The sequence below is a fragment of the Elephantulus edwardii genome, unplaced genomic scaffold (assembly GCF_000299155.1).
Source record: "Elephantulus edwardii isolate Elephantulus edwardi_28Jun2011 unplaced genomic scaffold, EleEdw1.0 scaffold00237, whole genome shotgun sequence".
Lineage (NCBI taxonomy): Eukaryota > Metazoa > Chordata > Mammalia > Macroscelidea > Macroscelididae > Elephantulus > Elephantulus edwardii.
This window is the reverse complement of record NW_006399987.1, coordinates 3,338,054-3,359,911: the sequence shown is the minus strand read 5'-3', so window position 1 is coordinate 3,359,911 and position 21,858 is coordinate 3,338,054. Positions and strand designations below refer to the sequence as shown.

At 50.8% G+C, this 21,858-nt stretch overlaps 1 protein-coding gene across 1 annotated transcript in view; it reads left to right on the top strand.

Moving 5' to 3' along the window:
• LOC102862911 (dedicator of cytokinesis protein 6-like) overlaps positions 1-21,858 on the top strand; it is a 35,524-nt gene that overhangs the window by 11,676 nt on the left and 1,990 nt on the right. The window contains exons 4-14 of the mRNA XM_006898852.1: positions 6,159-6,298; positions 10,809-10,953; positions 11,992-12,419; positions 12,577-12,645; positions 13,728-13,857; positions 15,482-15,694; positions 18,574-18,659; positions 19,874-19,940; positions 20,046-20,195; positions 20,890-20,970; positions 21,059-21,212. Coding sequence (XP_006898914.1) covers positions 6,159-6,298; positions 10,809-10,953; positions 11,992-12,419; positions 12,577-12,645; positions 13,728-13,857; positions 15,482-15,694; positions 18,574-18,659; positions 19,874-19,940; positions 20,046-20,195; positions 20,890-20,970; positions 21,059-21,212 — 1,663 coding nt within the window. The remainder of the gene's footprint in view (positions 1-6,158; positions 6,299-10,808; positions 10,954-11,991; positions 12,420-12,576; positions 12,646-13,727; positions 13,858-15,481; positions 15,695-18,573; positions 18,660-19,873; positions 19,941-20,045; positions 20,196-20,889; positions 20,971-21,058; positions 21,213-21,858) is intronic.

Below are 21,858 nucleotides of genomic sequence, written 5' to 3'. Positions count from 1 at the left end.
ATACCAGAGCTTTTCTATCCATTCATTTGTTGATGAGCACTTGGGTTGTTTCCAGCTCTTTGCTATTGTGAACAAAGCCGCAATAAACATGGGTGTGAAGGTTCGTCCTTGGTATATAGTGTTGCATGGACTCTGTCTCATTTCTTAGGGGTGTTGGTAATGCTCCATTGTGGAACTCTGCCATGGTTTCTTCAGCCAGCTGTCTGTTGATGCACTTTGTGGCCTCTTTCCCAGCGGTTTGCTATTTAGTAAACAGTGCAGCAATGAACTTGGGCATGCATATGTGTATGTGCATTGCATCTCTTATTTCTTTGGGGTATATGCCCAGTAGTGGGATTACTGGATCAAATGGTCTTTCTGTTCCCACCTTTGTCAGGAAGAGCCAACTGCTTCCCATGGTGGTTGCCCAGTTCTTGTCATTGAGGGCGTTCCTAGTTGATGTTGGCCTTCACTGGACCAGCCACGAGGAATATTCTTTTGTACTGATTGATCTTTCCTGAGGGTGTGTCCAAAAGTGATCCCTCCTCGCTTTTAGGGTCCATTGTGATTGTTTTTCTTCAGAGATGGATTTCTTCCTTTAGTTTACAGCACGTTCAGTCTTTTTTGCTCACACCACAACTCAAACGTATCAGCCCTTCTTTGACCTTCCTCATTCCATGGCCGTCATGTGAAGTGATTAAAAAGGTGCTGGTTGGCTCAGATGCTCTATTGCTAAAAAACAAACAAAAAATATAAAAACAACCTAGAAATCAACAAAAGAAGAAACCCGCTCCCGTCACGTCAGTCCTGCTTCACAGCAACCCCTCTGTTGGGTTTCCAATGCTGTTAATATCAACAGAGAAAACCCTTCCTCTTCCTCCTGAGAAGCAGCCAGCTAGTGGATCCAAACCTACAACCTTTTAGTTAGTGGGCAAGATGCTTCCCACTGTGACACTAGGAGCATCTTTGCTTTTGAAGCCTTGAAAAAAGGTCTCCTGTTGCAGATTTGCCCAGTGCGTTACGGTGTCTGGCTTCTTGACTACCCTTCCATGGCTGTGGATTGTGGATTATTGACAGGTTTCTCCCTCATTTGCTAAGATGTTGCTCATTGGTTGTGTTTAGGTGATGTGAAGGTCCATGGAAAGATGGAACAGCAGGTACTGGGGTGGGGGTGGGGGTGAACAGGAAAGAGGTGGGCTCGAGGGCCCCCTGTTCTTGGCCCTGCTACCCTGCTGTGGGTGATGTGAGGACCCAGTGCTGAAGAGGGAGACCGTGGTTCGATTCAGTGTCCCACTGCCTCTGGCTTTGTGACTGTAAGTGGATCACGCCCTCTGTCTGAACCTCACTCATCTTTGATATAAAAAGAGAGACAAATGATTTAGCTTTCTAGGTTTGCGTTTGAAGATGACTTGACGACAGCAAGCCTTAAGTACCCACAGTGCACTGAGCGAACGAATCCAAGAAGCTGAACACTCTGAAGAGGAGCTTGGCATCAGGATTGGAGGAACACTGACAGCCTGAGCTGTGGGAATGACACAGCCTGGCTTGCAGGGAGTGAAGACTTGCAACATACACTTCAGATCAAAGACTGCAGTCTTCAGTTATGAACTGCACCGCAACATCAAGAAAACACAAATCCCACAAATCCTTCACTACTGGTCCAATCATGATAAAGGGAGAAAGGCTGACACTGGCAAGGGTTTCGTTGTACTTGGATCCACAGCCAACGTCAGTAGAAGCAGGAGTCAGGGAATTAAAGGACTTATTTCATGGGGCCTATTTCAGAAGAAGAATTGATGCTTTTGAGCTACGGTGTTGGGAGAAGAGCGCTGGACATCCCGTCAACGGTCAAAAGAACAAAGAAGTGTGTCTTGGAGAGGGTGCAGCCAGAGTGCTCTTCGGAGACAAGGATGTTGAGGATTTGCCTCATATACTTGGGCGTGTTGCCAGGAGGGGCTGTTCCTTGGAGAGGGACATGACGCTGGAAAGGGTGGAGGCTGGAAAGGGTGGAGGGTCGGCGAAGGGGAGGAAGACCCTCTGCCGGGTAGATTGACATGATGACTGCCACAGTGAGCTCTAGCGTGTCAGGAAGTGTAAGCATGGCACAGGATAGAGCAGGTCAGACCTGTTGTTCATAGGATCGCTGTAAGTCGTACTTGACTCAATGGCACCTAACAACAGCAACAACAACATTCCATGGGGCTTGTTGTTATCATAGCTGACCCTCCAGCCGGTTTTCAGAGGCTGTACGTCCCACAGGAGGAGAGTGTCCATCTTTCTTCTGCAAAGCAACTGGTGGATTTGAACCACATGTCTTTGGGTTGTCAAGGAAACTCCTTGCCACTAAGCTGCTCGACTCAACAACACTACCTGAGATGTTGTTGTTGTTATGTGCTGTCAGGTCAGTTGCAACTCATAGTGACGCTCTGTACAACAACTCTGAACCCTGCTCTATCCTGTGCCAGCCTCACTGTCTGACACACCCATCCCAATTACCCCAGTCACTGAATCAATCCATCTCATCGAGGGTCTTCCCCTCCTGCGCCGTCCCTCCACCCTCCCAAGCATGATGTCCTTCTCCAAGGACCCGTCCCTCCTGGCCACATACCCAAAGTATGTCAGATGAAGCTTCAGAATCCTTGCCTCCAAGGAGCAGCTTGGCTTCAACCTCTCCAGGATGAACCTGTTTGTTCTCCCAGCAGTCCGTGGTGTATTCGTTACTCTTCTCCAGCACCACAGCTCAAAGGCATCAATTCTCCTATAATCCCTAGTCATTGTCCACCTTTCTGACGCATACCAAGTAATTGTGAAGACTATATGGCCTGGCTCGTGGGCACCTTAGTCTCCAGACTGACCTCTTTACTCTTCAGTTTAGCAGGCTTTCCCAATGCAATTCGTCTTTTGATTTCTTGGATGCTGGTACCAAGAGTGATGATTGTGGAACCAAGCAAACTAAAGCTGTTAACTGTCTCAATCTCTTCATTATCATAAGGCTGCCAGTTGTCCCAGTGGTGAGAATCTTTGCTTTCTTGTTGTTGAGCTTCAATCTGCATTGAAGGCTACAGTCCTTGACATTCTTCAGCAAGTGCTTTAGGTCCTCCTCAATGTCAGCAAGCAGGGTTGTGACATCTGCATAACACAGACTGTTGATGAATCTTCCTCCAAGCCTGACCCCACATTTCTCCTCATAGAGCCCAGCCTCCCAGATGATGTGTTCCGCATATAGATTGAAAAGGTATGGAGATAGGACACATCCCTGGCATACGCCCTTCCTGATTTTGAACCATGCAGTGTTTCCTTGCCCTGTTCTGATGATTGCCTCCTGGTCCATGAATTCTCTATAAAAGACCTCTTGAAAGTGTTAAAAAGCAAAGATCCAAGTCATTATACTCTCAGTTGCCCCATATGCATGCAAATTGGACAACAAATAAGGAAGACTGAAGAAGAATTGATGCCCTTGAGTTGTGGTGTTGGGGGAAAATAGTAAATATTCCTTGGACTGCCATCTGCCTTGGAAAAACGTGCAGCAGGATGCTCCTTAGCAGTGAAGATGGTGTGGCAGCGTCCAGAATAAGAGGGGGGAGGAAATAGTGTAACGATGAATGAATGGTTAAAAAAGAGAGACAGTAAAAGGGGGGAAAGAAAAGAAAAAAGTGAACTGTGGAGGGAGGAAAATGCACAACAAGGAATGAATGAATGAAAATACAACTTTTCTGTAAACTTTCATTTTTAAAAAGTGCAAAATTGCTGTGAGATATCATCTAACCCCAGAAAGAATAGCAAAATTCAACAGAGAACAGCAAACAGAAAAGGCTGCTAAGGTTGTGGAGAAACTGGAACCTTTATTCACTGTTGGTGGGAGTGTAGGTGCAACCACTGTGGAAGGCAGTGTGGTGCTTTCTCAAAAAGTTGGAAATAGAAATACCATTTGACCCAGCGATTCCACTACTGGGAATATACCCTAAAGAAATCAGAACTGCCACCCAAGCAGATACATGCACATTCATGTTTATTGCAGCTTTGTTCACAATAGCAAAGAGTTGGAAACAACCCAAGTGCCCATCAACAAACAAATGGATAGAGAAGCTGTGGTATATTCACACAGTGGAATACTATGCTGCATTGAAAAACAAGGAACTCATGCAATAATAATCAAAATGGGTGACCCTGGAGAACATTATCCTGAGTGAAATATCTCTGTCACAAAAGGACAAATACTGCATAATGCATGGGGATTGGGGGGAAACTAAGAAAAGAGGGGATAAAGAATGTACTCTGCATTGAAACAGATAAGAGAAAGACCTGCTTAAAGGAAATATATGATTAGGTATTATTTGCATGAGAACAATCCAGAATAAGAGCTGCATAGTAAAGAAGACTAGAGTTGGGAGGGGATTGATTGTACAACAATGAAAGCTTTTTTTTCAAGGAGAAAAGCTGACTGGAAGGGGGATGGGCAGGGAGGAAAATGTGTAACAATGAATGAATGGAAATCCAAGTTCTCTATAAACTTTCATTAAAATCTCAATATTTTTAAAAAAGAAGTGAAGATGGTGAGGCATCCTGCTTTGGCCATGTCACCAGGAGGGACCAGTTCAGGGAGACATCATATCTGGTAAAGTCAGAGGGTCAGTGAAAAAGAGAAAGACCCTCAATGAGACAGATCAATGTGGTGGCTGTAACAGTAGCCTCAGCATAGCAGTGATACGGTGAAGACGGCACGGACCTGAGCCAGGTTTCACTCTGTTGTCCCGTTTTGCTGCTGTCAGTGTGCTGTCGACTTGCAACCGACTCGTAGCTGACCATCCTGCGGATTTTCAGAGGCTGTAAAATCGCTTGATGCAATTGAATGTCCTTGTGCGGAGCCGCTGGTGAACTCAAACCACTGCCATCATTCCTTACCACTAAGCCACCAGACGAATTGCATTAGGAAAATCTGCTGTCAGGACCTCACCAGAGTGCTAAAGAGCAACGATGTCAGTTTAGAGACTAAGGTGCCCCTGATCCAGGCCATGGTCTTCACAGTTACTTAGTATGCATCAGAGTGGTGGACATTGACTAAGGATGACAGAAGAAGAATTGGTGCCTTTGAGTCGTGGTACTGGAGAAGAGTCTTGATCATACCGTGGCATGTCAAGAGAATGAACAGGTCTGTCCTAGAGAGAGTAAAGCCAAGCTGCTCCTGGGAGGCAAGGATTTTGAAGCTCCATCTCACATACTTTGGGCATGTTGCCAGGAGGGACCAGTCCTTGGAGAGGGACATCATGCTTGGAAGGGTGGAGGGACGGTGCAGGAGATGGATTGGCACAGTAACTGGGATAAAGAGGGTAAGTGTGTCTGAGACAAAGAGATTGGCTCAGGAAAGAGCAGGGTTCAGAGAAACTGTGCATGGGGTCGCTGTGAGTCATGGTTGACTGGATGGCACGGAACAAGCCACTAGGACTCCCTTAGAAACCTGGTGTGCTGGAGCTGACTCAGTGGTCCCTGCCAGTGCCATGCCAGGCCCTGCACTTGGCAAGGGGACCTTGTCTCACCAACAGTGATCCGACTCCGACTGGATTTCGGAACTGTGGTCTGTAAACTGACTTCTGTGGCCACAGTGTTGTGGCCTCGGTGTTCCCCACTTCGGGGGACCTCTCTCAAAGGCCCCGCCCTCCCTCCTCCCTTCCCCCTCTCCCCCCTCTGGGGCAGCAGCTGCAGAACAGCTGGGACCAGGGCGAGCCTCACTCCCTGTCCCCCAGTGTCTTTCGTGAGCCACCTCCCAGCCTGTGTGCACAGCCTTCAAGGGGGTGGGGGAGGTGGACCCAGCTCCAGGAATTTGAGGACAGCATCCTCCTTTTTTAACCCCCTTTGGATTTCCCAAAACAAGGCCCCTCACCCTGTGGCGAGAGTCTGGGCAAGCTGATAGAGAAGATGCTGGAGGAATGAGGCTGGGGTCTTAAGCCAGAACCCTCCGTGTCGGGTCAGGCCCCATGGACAAGTTTTGTTTGGCCCTTAGAGATGTGAATTCAGAGGCCTGTCTGGATTAAGGTGCCCAGTCAGGCCAGCCCTGCCCTCCCCGCCTCTGTGTTTAGAGTCCCTGGTCCAGCACACACGCCCGCGTCACTGGAGACGCAGGGACCTTGGGGCTTTCGGTCCTCAGCCATGCGCTTTCATGGGCTCAGTGTTAACGTTATCAGAGTTTCCTGTCGTTTGTGACCATTGAGCAGATTCAGGCGCATGACCACCCCGTGTGTGCAGAGTACCACGTTGTGCACGGCAGTTTCAAGGCTGTGTCCTTCAGCTTGTTGGGCCTGACTTTCCAAGTGCCGCTGGATGGGTTTGAAAAAAACGACTGGAACAGCACATCAGCAGATAACTGCCAGATGTGCAGGCTGGATTTAGAAGAGGTTGTGGTACTAGAGATAGTATAGCTAATGTTAGATGGATCTTAACAGAAAGCAGAGAATACCAGAAGAATGTCTATCTGTGCTTCATTGACAATGCAAAGGCTTTTGACTGTGTGGATCACAACAAGCTATGGCTGACTCTGAGAAGAATAGAAATCCCAGAATATTTGATTGTGCTAATGCAAAACCTATACTTGGACCAAGAGGCAGTCGTCAGAACAGAGCAGGGAGACACTGGATGATTCAAAATCAAGAAAGGGGTCCGTCAGGGATGTATTTTGTCTCCATACCTTTTCAATCTGTATGCAGAACAGATCGTCCGAAACACTGGGCTGTATGAGGAGAAATGTAGCATCAGGATTGGTGGAAGAATCATCAACAACCTGCATTATGTGGATGACACAACCCTGCTTGCTGAAACTGAGGAGGACCTGAAGTGCTTGCTGAAGAAGGTCAAGGACTGCAGTCTTCAATATAGATTGAAGCTCAACATCAAGAAAACAAAGATTCTCACCACTGGGCCAATTGGCAGCATCATTATGGATGGTGAAGAGATTGAGATGTTAACAGTTTTAGTTTACTTGGTTCCACAGTCAACACTCTTGGTAACAGAAGCCAAGATATCAGGAGGCGAATTGCATTGGGAAAGTCAGCTGTGAGGGACCTCTCAAGAGTATTGAAGTGCAACGACGTCAAGCTGGAGACTAAGGTGCGCCTGATCCAGGCTATAGTCTTTGCAATTATGTGCTATGCATCAGAGAGTTGGACAGTAAATAGGGATGATAGAAGGAGAATCGATGCCTTTGAGCTGTGGTGCTGGAGAAGAGTGTTGAATATACCATGGACAGCTAGAAGAACAAACAGGTTTGTCCTGGAGAGGGTGAAGCCCAAATGTTCTTTGGAGTCAAGAATTCTGAAGCTTCATCTGACATACTTCAGGAATGTTGCAAGGAGAGACTGGTCCTTGGAGAGGAACACCATGTTTGGGAGAGTGGAAGGACGGCGCAGGAAAGGAAGACCCTTGATGAGATGGATCGATTCTGTGAATGGAGTGGTGGGAATGAGTGTGTTTGAGACGGCGAGGTTGGCACAGGATAGAACGGCGTTTAGGGCTCTTGTGCACAGGGTCGCTATGAGTCGCAAGCGACTCGATGACACATAACAACAACAAAATTTTAATGAAAGTTTACAGAGGCTTTGGATTTCCATTCAGTCATTTTGGTACAGTTTTCTCCCTGCCCACCCCTGCCACCTAGTTCACTCTTCTCTTTGAAAAGTAAAAGAAAAACTTTCATTGTTATGTTGTCCCTCCCCCAAAGTCCACTCCACTATGCAGCCTTTATTCTTGACTCCTATCATGACAATAATACTAATCACATATCCCTTTTAAACAGTTCTCTCCCTCATATGTTTCAATGCAGTATACATAATTTATCCCATCTTTCTGTCTCTCCCCAACCCTGATGTCAGGCCCATTTTACAACAGTAGCACTATGCAGTATTTGTCCTTTTGTGACTGAGATATTTAACTCAGCATAATATCCTCCAGGGTCACCCATTTTGTATAGTATTTCTTGAGTTCTTTGTGGAGGCTAGGATTTTGAAGCTTCATCTCACATACTTTGGGCATTCGTCCAGGAGAGACCAGTCCTTGGAGAAAGACGTCATGCTCAGAATGGTGGAGGGACAGCACAAGAGAGGAAGACCCCTGATGAGATGAATTGATACAGTAACTGGGGCAACGAGGGTAGGTGTATCAGAGTCAGTGAGACTGGCTCAGGGCAGGTCAGGCTTCAGAGCTATTGTACATAAGGTCAGTATGTTGCAGGTGACTCAGTGGCACATAACAAGAACAACATTGTCTCATGTACTGTCGATAACTAAGGATGACAGGAGAACTGACGTCTTTGAGTTGTGGTGCTGGAGAAGAGTATTGAACATACCATGGGCCTCCAAGATACCAAGTAAGTCTGTCCTGAAGAAGATAAAACCAGGTTTCTTCTTGGAGGCAAGGATTTTGAAACTCCATCGCACATACTTTGGGTATGTGGCCGGGAGGGAACAGACCTTGGAGAAGGATATCATGTCTGGAGGAGTAGAGGGACAGCACAGGAGAAGAAGACCTGAATGAGATGGATTGATACAGTAACTGGGGCAGGGGGAGTAGGTGTGTCTGAGTCAGTGAGGCTGGTTCAGGACAGGGCAGGCTTCAGAGCTGTTGTACTAGGGTTGCTCTGAGTTGCAGGTGACTGGACAGCACATAAAAACAACTGTCTCATCTTTCTCTCACAGAGCAGCTGGTGGATTTGAACCTCTGACCTTTTGGTTCGCAGCCTAATGCTTAATCCGTTGTGCCACCAGGGCTCCTTAAAACAAACCTGTTACTGTTGCATCACTTCCAAGCAAGATGTGATCTCTTTCCATAAGGATTCCCTCTGCTGTCACATCGGTTCTGACTCTTGGGGCCCCTTCATTGGATTTGGGGAACTGTAACTCCTCATGGGAGGACACTGCCCATCTTTCTCCCTCAAAGCGACTGGTGGATTTGAACTCTTGACCTTTCAACCAGCAGGTGGACACATTACACACACACACACTGATCCTCTAGAGCTCCTTCCATCTCTATTGCAACACAGGAAGCCCCCAGCGCAGCCTCCTCAACTGTGCCCTGTAGGGTCTCTGTGAGTCTCTGAGAGTGTTTCCTAGTTGGGACGTGGGGGGCAGTGAGGCACCTGCTGTGTATTGGGCTCCTGTGGGGGTGGCCCTAGTTCCTGTATTTGAGACATGTGGGAGGGTCACCCCAATGTCCCCCCCGCTGTGGACAGAGCACTGCCTGCCTCAGGACCTTTGTACTTGCTGTTTGTGTTTCCTGGAGCACTCTTGCTCTGACTCTCTCTCTGTCTCTGTCTGTCTCACTGCCTGTCTGGGTCTGCCCTACATTTCTGATCCATCCCCCTGCCCTGCACATCTCACGCCTTCACCCTCATCCTCCCCAACTTGAGAAGCTCAGATGTAGTTAGCCCAAAGAGGTGGCAGCACCAAGACGGCTTCTCTCGGCTGTGCAGGCCAGCAGCTTGCTGATGTGGGATGGTCTCCCAGGGCCCCTGAGTGCCAGGCTCGGTGCCCAGCTCCCCGCAGCATCCCTGTGAGCTCAGGGTGACTGCAGGTGAAGAAACTTAGGCTGAGACACTGCAGTGACTCGTCCAAGGCCCCGTGGCGAGGGCTGGATGGGGTGCAGAGAGCTTCGGGGACCCCAGGGCAGGCAGGAGGCACTCTGATAGCGCAGTCCTTGGCGTGTTCCACTGTTAACCCAAAGGCTGTGCTTCTCTGGCGGTTCAACTCTACCTGTGATCCCTATGGAGAAAAATGTCAGTTGCCTCTTGTTAAGATTTACAGCTTTATCACCCCAGTAACAATAGCAAAATTCAACAGAGCAGCAAACAACAAATGCTGGCAAGGTTGTGGAGAAACTAGAACCCTTATTCACTGTTGGTGAGAGTGTAAAATGGTGCAACCACTATGGAAGGCAGTATGATGCTTTCTCAAAAAGTTGGAAATAGAAATACCATTTGACCCAGCAATTCCACTACTGGGAATATACCCCAAAGAAACCACTACTGCCACCCAAGTAGACATATGCACACCCATGTTTACTGTGGCTTTGTTCACAATAGCAAGAAGTTAGAAACAACCCAAGTGCCCATCAACAAACGAATGGATTGAGAAGCTGTGGACTCATGCAATATTATTCAAAATGGGGGACCCTGGAGGACATTATGCTGAGTGAAATATCTCAGTCACAAAAGGACAAATACTACATAGTGCCACTGTTAAAAAACAAGACTGACATCGAGGTTGGGGGGAAACTAAGAAAAGGAGGGATAAATAATGTAAACTGCATTGAAACAAATGAGGGAGAAAACTGTTTAAAAGGAATATATGATTAGGTATTATTTTCATGGCAGAAGTCCAGAATAAGAGCTGCATTGTAAGGTGCACTGTGGGTGGATTGTATAACATTGAAAGAATTTTTTCTTTTCTTTTCAAAGCAAAAAGCCAACCTGAGGGGAGGGGTGGGCAGGGAGGAAAATGGGGACCACTATAAGTTTGCCTTGACTGGATGGCAGTGATACTTTGAGCGTCAACAAAGCCCCCCCCCACACATGAGGAAGACCAGGAGTCAGTGGTCCTCCTTGTGGGCAGGATTGGTTGACCAGCTGGGTCAGTGACTGCTCACCCAGCAGTGGTTGCTCCTGTGTTTGGGGGGGAGCTGCGAGAAGCCCCCCCAGGCACCTGTGGGGACGCAGGGCTGCCTGCTATAACCCTACAGTCCTCAGCCTGGTTTCTTTTCCTCCCGAAGTCTGTGTTCTTCCCCAAGTGGAATGAGTATTGAACTCGCTGAGTTCTCGAGACCCACTGCCTGGGTTTCTCTGTCTGTAGGACGGTGGCCGCCGAGGTGCGGAAGCAGGTGTCCCGGGAGCGCAGCGGATCCCCACAGTCCAGCAGGCGCTGCAGCAGCATCCTGGGGGTATGTATCAGGGTACCCCCTGACAAGGGTAGGACCCCCGGCAGCTATGTTCTGGAAGTAAGAATTGGGGTGCCACTGACGGAGTTAGGGCCCCCTGCTGCAATGTCCTGGGGATAAGTGTTGGAGTTTCCCCTGATAGGGATGGGACCCCCTACAACAGTGTCCTGGTGGTGAGTATCGGGGTGTCCCTGTCAGAGTTAGGGCCCCTTGCAGCAGTGTCCTGGGGGTGTCAGGGTGTCCCTTGACAGGGGTGGGGTCTCCTGGCAGGGTTGGGGTCCCCTACAGCAATGTTCTCGGGGTGAGTATCCTGGTGCCCCCTGACAGTGGTGGGGTCCCCTGCAATGTCCTTTGATGATTTGGGCCCCCTGCAGCAATGTCTTGGGGGTGAGTATTGGGGTGCCCCCCTGGCAGGGATATGACCCCTACAGTAGTGTCCTGGTGGTGAGTACTGGGATCCCCCTGCAGCAATGTCCTGGGAGTGAATGTGGGGTGTGTCCTGACAGGTGGGATCCCCTACAGCATTGCCCTGGGGGGTGAGTGTCCGAGTCCCCTCAAACAGGGGCCCAGCTCCCTGTCTGTTCAACCTGTCTTCTGGGGAGACAGGTGACCTCCCTGTGCAGGGAACTAACAAGCCGCAAGGAAAGGGGTCCCTGTCCCAGCCTCGTGTTCTCCTCTTTTCTGGTTTCCGTGGGGGGGCGGGCAGTTTCCCTCAGCAGCTGCTTCCTGTCGGGCGGGCAGCCCTCTGGGTGGTCAGCGGGGAGAAGCTCCCAGACCAGTCACCTCATCTGCCACTACCCAGACCACCCAGGTGGTGATGGGGGGATGGGAGATACTTCTGGCTACAGTGTTGGGGGGAGGCCATCTCAGCCAGGGCTGCCCACACCCTTCTCCTGTCCACATGCTTGCCCTCCCGCCATTAGTTCCCTGGCCTCCAGGAACAAGGGTGTGACTTCCTGCCTGGAGCTCCTGGAAGGAGGGGCTGGACAGCAGCCACGGGGGTGGGGGGGGGTGGGGGAGCCTGATGGGGGTCACTGTTCTCCTTACCCCTCCACAGCTCCAGTCCCCTCTGTGGCTCCCACCACCCTCCTCTTCCAGGCTGAGGCGAGCACGGTCTCACCCCTACCTGATGTCCCCCAATTCCCAGCCCAGAGCAGAGGTTCCAGCGACTTTGTTCTGACCCAGGTCCCACTAACTGAAGTCATCGAGCCCCTGGACTTTGAAGACGTGCTCCTGAGCCGACCTCTGGATGCCGAGCCCGGGCCCCTGCTGGACCTGGTGGACTTCCCAGCCGATGACCTGGAGCTGGTGCTGCAGCCCCGGGAGTGCCGAACCACAGAGCCCGGGACCCCCAAAGATGAGTGGGTGCCGCCCCCCCTGCCTCCATGCCCCCATCACTACAGCCTTTACACCCGGCAACAGAACCCCGAGTTCATCTCCAGGCCTGGCTCTGCCACCTTGACCAGGTCCCCTTGTCTCTACACGTCCATCTCCCCGTCACTTACCGCTGAGAGGACCAATCCCAGGTTGTCTCTTTCCCCGTCTGTGACAAGTAAACTGTGTTAGTGTATTAACAGAGGGCTGGCGAGGCACTCGATTCAGAAACAGCTGCCATGTAACTTCTTTCTAATCTGCGGAAAAACGAAACCTCAATGTTCACAGAAATGGCTTCATTTCTCACAGAAAGCTGGACGCCCAGGCGAGGGCCGCGGTGGAGATGTACACCGAGGACTGGGTCATCGTCCACAGGAGGTGGGTCTGACCAGCTGCAGGGGCGGGAGGGCAGCTCTGCGCAGGACGAGCCTAGCTGTTGTCTGTGGCCAGCCCTGTTTACAGGAGCAGCTGACCTTGCTCTGGCAGCGACAAGAAGGGCAGTGGTCCCACAGGCCTTGTGAACACATCAGGGACCCCCGGGGACCCCTGTCTTAGTTACCGAGTGTTGCTGCAACAGAGCTAGCACAAGCTAATGGCTTTAACAAGCAGTGATTTATCCTCTTAGTCTGTTCCTGTGAGATGCTGTTTAGTTGACTGCAGCTATGAGCAGTCTTGTGAGTGACAAATCCTGCCACCCTCGTGATCTCTGCTAATACTTACGCCCGTTGTGCCAATCACCGTGCCAGCCCATCTTGTGGAGGTCTGCCTCTCTTTTGCTCACCTTCTGCCTTTCCCAGCATGATGGCTTTTTCCCGAACTAGCACCTTCTGACGTGATACCAGAGTATGTAAGGCGAAGTTTCACCATCCTTGTCTCTAAGGAGCGCCTTGGTTTCACTTCCTCTAAGACAGAGTTGTTTGGGGTTTTTTTTGACGGTCCACAGTATACTCAGTACTCTTCTCCGACACCATAATACAAAGACATTGCTGCTGCTGCTGCTGCTGCTGCTTCTGTCATCCTTACTCAGTGTCCAACTTTCAGAAACGTAGCACCAACAACAGTCCACACACTGCAGAAGCTTCCTTCAATCAGATGAGGCCAGTGAGGAGATGAAGGGATGTTGTCATCCTACTGATGGTGAATTGGAACTCATTCATAGCTGACCCTCCGTTGGGTTTCTGAGGGTGTAAATCTCAGTGGAGGAGATTGCCCGTCTTTCTCCTGAGGAACTGCTTGCAGATTTGAACCAACAGAGAGACGTGGCCTTCGGGTTGGCAGTACAACTCCCTGTGGTCTGTGCCACCAGAGCTCCCTAGGGGGTGTTGTGTCCCCCTCTAATCCCCTGACAGCTATGACATGGTTTGCACGATGTACCATTACATATACTGTGGGGGACACCAATTCAATGCATGATGTCGGGGAGCCCTCAGCCCACTTCCATCCATCCTGTCCGCCCCCAGGTACCAGCATCTGAGTGCGGCATACAGCCCCATCACCGCAGAGACGCAGCGGGAGCGGCAGAAGGGCCTCACCCGCCAGGTCTTCGAGCAGGACATTTCCGGGGATGAGAAGACTGGCCCTGAGGATGCGGTGAGGGATCCCTGGTGGGGAGTCAGCATGGGGGGTGCATGTGGGTTCTTCCCAGCTCTTGGCCACACAGGACAGCAAAACAGACCCAAAGAAGCTTTGAGGCCAGAAGTTCATATATATGAACTAGAGAGTTACAAGCTAAAGCTGCTGGTTGTGTGCATTTGTTAAACGCTTACTGCATACAGATGGATTACACTTATTCTCCTTTTGTCCTATAAGGCAGGACAATGATTAACCCATTTTACAGATAAGTAAACTGAGACACAGCAAGGTTATAGAAGGAGCTTTCTTGGCCTGCTGAACCTATATTTTTGTATTTTTTAATTAAGATATTAACAGAAGTTTACAGAAAAGTTGAATTTTCATTCATTTATTCATTCATTGTTGCACATTTTCCTCCCTTCCCCCACCCCGTCCACTTTGCAATGCACCTCCTATTCTGACTGTTGTTTTACATGTAATACCTAATCGTATATTCCTTTTAAACAGTTCTTTCCCACCTCTGTTCCAATGCCGTGTTTGTTATCTATCCACTCTTTTCCTGGTTTTCCCAACCCCCATGTCTTGCCTTATAAACAGTGATGTTATGTAGTATTTGTCCTTTTGTGACGGAGATATTTCACTCAGCATAATATCCTCTAAAATCACCCCAGGTTGTGTAAGGTTTTATGAGTTCATTGTTTTTAGTGCTGCATAGTATTCCACTGTGTGGATATACCATAATGTTTCTATCCATTTGTTTGTTGGTGGGTACGTGTGTTACTTCTATCCCTTTGCTATTGTGAATAACACAGCAGTAAACGTGGGTGTGCATACATCTGTTTGAGTCCTGGCTCTGGTTTCTTTAGGGTATATTCCCAGTAGTGGGATTGCCGGGTCAAATGATACTTCTATTTCCAACTTTCTGAGACTGTCTTCCATAGTGGGTGTACCATTTTAAACTCCCACCAGAAATTAATAAAGGCTTCAATCTCACCACATCCTCACCAGCATCTGTTTGCTGCTCTGGTAAACTTGGCTATAATTACTGGGATGAGATGATGATATCTCTAGTTTTTTGAGGCTATATTTTGATCAACGTTTGTGGAGCAGTTACTCTGAATCAGCAAAGGTTAGCAAATATTTCCATTTTTGTTATTTTTAGATGATGATTTATAGCTTCAAGGTCCCAGTGCCCTTCTAGGATTTGAACCAGGGTTTTCTGGCTCTGTCTCTTGCTGGGTGTGGGGTCAATCAGAGTTCTGGGCTCACGGTAGCTTCAATGGAAAGAATTCTCCAATGCCTTGGTAACAGTGAGCAGAGTCCCAGGGCAGGCTCTGATTGGCCCACCCAAATGTGACCTCACTGTGGAGCCAATCCCTGGGATCTGCAGATGACATGTTCCAAGTGACCAATCAGAGGTCTCAGGAAGCCCAGGATGTGGGGAGTAGGAGTAGCCTCCTGTAAGGTAAATGAAAGATGGTCCCTAAATAGAAATTTCTGGAAATGGGTCCCCAAGTGCTCTGTGTAGAGCTGACCCTATCCTCTTACCCTCAGTTTCACCATCCACAGAATGGGCATCAGGACAGGTGGGGTGGGAGTGCATCCAGCTGGTGCTTCATACATGTGCTTTCTCTGCTGGTAGGAGGATCCCCGGCGCAGTTCGAGTTCCCCTGATGACACCCCGCGAAGCAGCGGGGCCTCCGGCATCTTCGACCTGAGGAACCTGGCAGCCGACTCCCTGTTGCCCTCCCTGCTGGAGCGTTCGGCCCCTGAGGACGTGGACCGGCGCAACGAGGCCCTGAGGCGACAGCACCGGGCCAGCACCCTGCTCACCCTCTACCCAGCACCCGATGAGGTGGGTGCCTGCGACTCCACACGGTCCTCAGACCGGCTGACATTAACTGGGTGCCTGGCTGTGTGAGCAGTTAACATACTTGGCAGCTCACATAAAGCTTGGTGGGTCTAGTCCACCCACAGGCACCTTGGAAGAAAGGCCTGGTGAACTTTAGAGAAGTCAGCCAGGGAACGCCCATGAGGCATGGTTCTGCTCCGACATGCCTGCAGTGCCTGTGGGCTGGGGTCCGTGCAGAGTCAGCGGGTTTCTCTCTGTGCTGGGGCTGGTTTTGGTGCCATTGAGTCCATCCTGACTCATTTCCCATTACCATAGAGTCCATTCTGACTCATACCGACCTGAATATGACCCAGTGACACTGCCCTGGAGGGTTTTCCAAGGCTGTATCTTTCCAGCCTCGCATCCCAAGGCTTTTCTCCCCACAGAGCGACTGGTGGGTTCGATCCAGCAATCTTTCTGTGAGCAGTTGCATGCTAGACCATTGTGCCACCAGGGTGCTTTGTTTTACCACGTACCCTGTACAGTAACCTAGTGGTTAAGAAGTTGCACCGCCAACACCAAAGACTGGCAGTTTGACTCCACCCGCAGCTCCAGGAGAAAGGTGGTCAAGTCTCCTCCTATACGATTTACAGCCTCTGAGACCTGCTGGGGGGTCAGCTGTGAGTCAGTGTCAACTTGACAGGAGTCAGTTCCAACTTGATGGCACATAACAACAACTATATTTATTCAGTAGCTTTTATTCAATACCAGTATATTTACTTGCGGGAGAAGGATGAGTAATCTCCTCCTGTGAGATTAACAGCCTCGGAACACCCGCTGGAGAGTCAGCTATGGGTTGACAGTACACAACAATGACAACATTTACTTAGCAAATGCCTATTGTATATGCGTCAATTTCTTCACTCAGTGCTTACTATATGCCGACAGTGTGTTCTTGTGTGTAATCACACGTTTGTGAGCACCTGGTGTATCTCCTGTATGTCATGCCCACATTAATTGAGCACCTCCTTCATATGCCCGTAAGGAGCCCTTGTGGTGCCGAGTGTCACGTACTGAGCTGACTTAAGGTCAGAAGTTGGAATCAGTTGCTCTGAGGGATAAAGATGGGCATTCTCCACCCGCAGGAGTGACAGCTTCCAAAGCCTGATGGAGGTTGATGTGAACCAGAACCGCCTTGATGGCAACGGCTTTGGATTGATTTGGTTTATATATGTTGTTGTTGTTTAATGCCGTCGAGTCGTAGACGACTCATAGCGACCCTATGAACGAAAGGCCTGAGCACTGTTCGTACATAGAGTTTCCGGAGGCAAGCCATTTCGGAAGTGGATGCCGCTCCTGCTTCCAGGCTTGTTTTAGTCGGGAAGCTCCAGCCAACACTGTCCACCATGGGTGCCCATTACCACGATTGGCACATCACTGTCACAGGCTTCAGCATCACAGCAACCACTAGTTACCTCTGTACAGCAATACACAGACCAGTGCTATACCACCTAGAAGAATATTTGACAGGAAAGCAATTTGAACTTGGCCTGAAGGCCTGGTTTATATATAAATATAAAACAGACTTAGAGGCGTTGAGTGGGAACCGGCCCACAGCTGACTCACTAGCAGGGTTTGGGGGGCTATTATACAGGAAATTAACCACCTTTCTCCCTTAGAGCATCTGGTGAATTCAAACTGCCTGCCTTTGGGTTGGAAGCACAGCTCCTTACCCACTAGGCCACCAGAGCGGAGGCCTGGTGGGCAAGAAGCTGCACTGCAATCTCGAAGGCACACAATTCGAGGCCACCATTTGCTCCTTGGAAGAAGGAAGGGCAGTCTCCTCCTGTGTAATTAACTGCCTCTGAAAAACTAACTATGGGTCAGTTCTGACTCTGTGGTACACAGCAAACAATATATGTATGATTTTTTTAAAAGCCAACATTTACTAGCCATCTACTGTATATCACCATTTTTATTCAGCCAACACTTACTGAGTGCTTACTACATATGTTGTGTCAAGTGCTGTTGAATTGCCTGCGACTCATAGTGACCCTATGTGCAATAGCTCTGAAGCCTGCCTTGCTCTGAGCCAGTCTCACCTACCCCCATTGCGCCAGTTACTGTATTAATCCTTCTCATCTGGGGTCTTCCACTCCTACGCTGTCCCTCCACCCTTCCGAGCATGATGTCCTTCTCCAAGGATCATTTCCTCCTGGCCACGTGCCTAAAGTATATGAGATAGAGCTTCAAAGTCCTAGCCTCCAAGGAAAATCTTGGTTTTACCCTCTCCAAGACAGACCTATTTCTTTTCTTGGCAGTCCATGGCATGTTCAACACTCTTCTCCAGCACCACAACTCAAAGGCGTCAATTCTATATATACTTCTGTGTATATTCAGTCAATGTTTGTTGGCTGTCTAGTGTATATCTCTCTATATGTCAGAGCAACATTATTTGAATGCTTTCTGTATACCTATGCTTAGCCATCACCTCTTAGTAGGAGTCTGCCTCTATACTTACTCAACTAACAGGGCGGGCGCTGGGGGTGCACTGGGAGCAAAATGGGCCTGTCTCTGCCCTCACAGAGCTCACAGTCTACCAGAGGAGAAATGCTGCTGTTGAGATGAGCCAGGAGGTGGGCGCCCAGGGCATTGTGAGCACCTTGAGGAGAGGCCTGAGATCAGGAAAGGCTTCCTGGAGGAAGTTACGACTAAGCCGTGACCTGGGAGATGAGCAGGCATTGAGTAGAGGAGGAGGAAGAGCATCTGGGCTGGGGGAATGGCACATACGATGACTCAGAGGTGGGGGCCAGAGTCCAGCCTGACTGCAGGTAGAGCCGACCTCTGGCTGGCATCCCCCTCCTGGAGGGAGGGCCCCAGCTGTCCCCACTGACTCTTGGCAGGATGAGGCCGTGGAACGCTGCAGCCGCCCGGAGCCACCCCGAGAGCACTTTGGACAGAGGATCCTGGTCAAGTGTCTGTCACTCAAGTGAGTAGAGCTGGCCGCCCCTCCCCTGATCACGTGTGCCTTGCAGGGCTGGGTGCACACTTGTCATTACCGTGTGCAGCCCTAAGACCCAAGGACACCCGTGGGATTTCACAGGGGAAGAACCTTCCCTTTTCATCCTCAAATTCACTGGCCATTAAATGCTGACTATTCTCCACCCTGTGTGTAGATCAGCTTGAATCCCAGCTGAGATTCTGTGGTATGAGTGTAGGTGGGGAAACTGAGGCATGGACCAGGAAGTCTCTGTACCCAGAAATAGTGTGAGCTTGAGCCCTGACCAGGGTGGAGGAGTGCCTGGCTTCCAGCCGCCCGAGGCCCCCTCCGTGTCAGCCTCCTGGGAGCAGCGAGAGTGCGTGGGAACCGAGCTGAACAGGATGTGGTCTTGGACTGGAGCCTGCCCAGCCCCTCCCTCCCTGAGCTCCTGCCGGATGGATGGAGGCAGGAAGGGGAGGTTCCGCTCTGGCCTGAGGCCCAGGTGGGCCCCCTGCCTCAAGCACAGGGGTCAGGAAGCGGCTCTGGACTCATCTAGTCATTCAACAAACACACGTGGAGCGCGGCTGTGTACAGAACCCACCCATACCTGTGATGACATCAAAGGGCAGAGATGGGAGAGGCTCTGGGTGCTGGGTGGGAGTCAGGGGAGGCGTGGTGAAGCTAGGACCCAAGGAGAAGGGGTGAGCACCCTTCTATCTAGATGAGGGTCACAATGCATGCAGGCCGGGAGACCAGTATGGGCCGGGAGACCGATACGGGCCGGGAGACCTGTACGGGCCGGGAGACCTGCGTGTTTGTGCCTTTAAGGCCATCTGCAGTAGGGAAAGGTGCAGGACTTGGTTCCCAGGGCAGTGAGGGCCTCCAGCTTCTGGCTGCTTCAGCAGGATGTGTGCAGTAACTAGGGGCCAGGAGGCAGGGCATGGCAGGCTGGTGGGTATGTGGCCACTCAGAGAAGCAGAGTCAAGCTTCGGCCCTAATGGCAATGATGGTGCCTTGGAGGGGGTAATAGGAGGCCCAGCAGTGAGTCCTTGAAGGTGAGGGATCATTGAGCTGAAAGCTGCCCCAGTCAGTACCACATAGATGGTTCCACATGGTCTGATGGGATCCGCCCACACTGTGCCCCAGCGCTGGGCTGGGGCCTCAGAGCCGGGCTGTGGGCTGTGGAGTTAGGGAGCCTCTGCCAGACCCCCTTTCCCCCACAGGTTCGAGATTGAAATTGAGCCCATCTTTGGGATCTTGGCCCTGTATGATGTACGTGAGAAAAAGAAGGTAGGGATCGCCTTCCCTCCCCCAGTTCTTCTTTGTCCTTAGGGGGTGCTCTGGGCTTCCTGGAGGTGGTGCCCTGACTGTCCCCTCTTCCTCCCCTGCCCTCAGATCTCAGAGAACTTCTACTTTGACCTGAACTCGGACTCCACAAAGGCGCTGCTGCGGGCGCACGGCACCCACCCTGCCATCTCCACGCTGGCCCGCTCGGCCATCTTCTCTGTGACCTACCCCTCACCTGACATCTTTCTGGTCATCAAGGTGCCCGCTGGGGCTGGTCAGAGGGGTGCCAGGATGGGTGGTCAGGGCTGTGTTGGGGGTCACAGGCAGCGAGGGGGACCCAGAGGAGGCCCCTGATCCAACCCAGGGTGGAGGAATCACGGAAGCCCTCCATGAAGAGGTGACAGCTGGGCCAAGACCATGGGGAGGGACTGTTTGAACTGAGATCTAAAATGTTTGTTTTCTAAGTTGAGATTTTCTGGCTATGGGGGAGGAAGACCGAGTTGACACAATCATTTGGGATTTCCATGAGTGAGGTCCAGTTCCCTTTTCCCAAAGGTTAAGTTGGCTTATGATAATGGAGCATTAAAAAAATAAATAAATAAATCCTGGAGCACTTTACGCTGTTAAGGTCAGGTACTGCCTATAGTTAGGTTGCATAGGAGTTCCCACTTGCAGGCTTCATAGCAACCCTGGGATTTGGGGAAACCACGATCCTCATTTTGCAGATGGGGAAACTGAGGCACAGAGAGGGTCAGGATCCTAGCCCAGGCCCCACATGCAGTGGAGAAATGTGACTTTAGGGAAATCTTGCTAAAGATCCGGGGTTTGGGTGGAATTGTAGGGAGGGGAGGCGGCGTGAACCAGGGAAATGTTGGAGCAGGGAGCCTGGGTGTGGAGGGCCTGGGGGCCCCCCCGGGGCTCCAGGGGGCTTCACACAGCCGTCTGCCTACAGCTGGAGAAGGTGCTACAGCAAGGTGACATCAGTGAGTGTTGCGAGCCCTACATGGTGCTGAAGGAGGCAGACACGGCCAAAGTGAGCTGCTGCCCACAGCCCGGGGGGTGGGGGTGGGCGGGCGTCCTACAGGCAGGCGGGCACTAAGCGGCCAGGGATCTCCCTGCAGAACAAAGAGAAGCTGGAGAAGCTGCGTCTGGCGGCCGAGCAGTTCTGCACCCGCCTGGGCCGCTACCGCATGCCCTTTGCCTGGACAGCCGTGCACCTGGCCAACATCGTGAGCAGCGCCGGGCAGCCGGACCGGGACTCGGACTCCGAGGGCGGTGAGCGCCGCTGGGGCCCGGGGCACAGACACCCTGAGCTGGTGCGGTGGGTCTGCCGGCTCAGGGCAATCCTGTGTGCATCCGAGTGGAGATGCCATCGAGTTAAGTGAGTGCAACCCATCGTGACCCTGTGAACCACAGATGGATTAATACAGAAACTGGGGCAATGGGGGTTGATGTGTCAGAATCAGTGAGACTGGCTCAGGACAGGGAAAGATTCAGAGCTGCTGTACATAGGGGCACTATGGGTTGCAAGTGACTCAATGGTACATAACAACAACAGTTCTCAGAGTCATAGTGGGTGTAGCTCCATCTCACCGACTTTGGGCATGCTCAGAAGGGTGGAAGGACAGCGCAGGAGAGGAAGATCTGGGTGAGATAGAACCCTGTCCTGTCCTATGCCAGCCTCACACTTCCTGACACACCAGAGCCCTTTGAGGCAGTCAGTATGTCAGTCCACCTGGTTGAGGGTCTTCCTCTATTTCACTGACCCTCCACCTTTCCGAGCATGCTGTCCCTCTCCAAGGAAACGTCTCTGCTAACAAATGCCTGGAGTATGTGAGGCAAAACCCTATGCACCATGTTGTTGTTGTTATATGCCATCAAATCACCTGTGGCTCATAGCGACCCTGTGTACAGCAGCTCT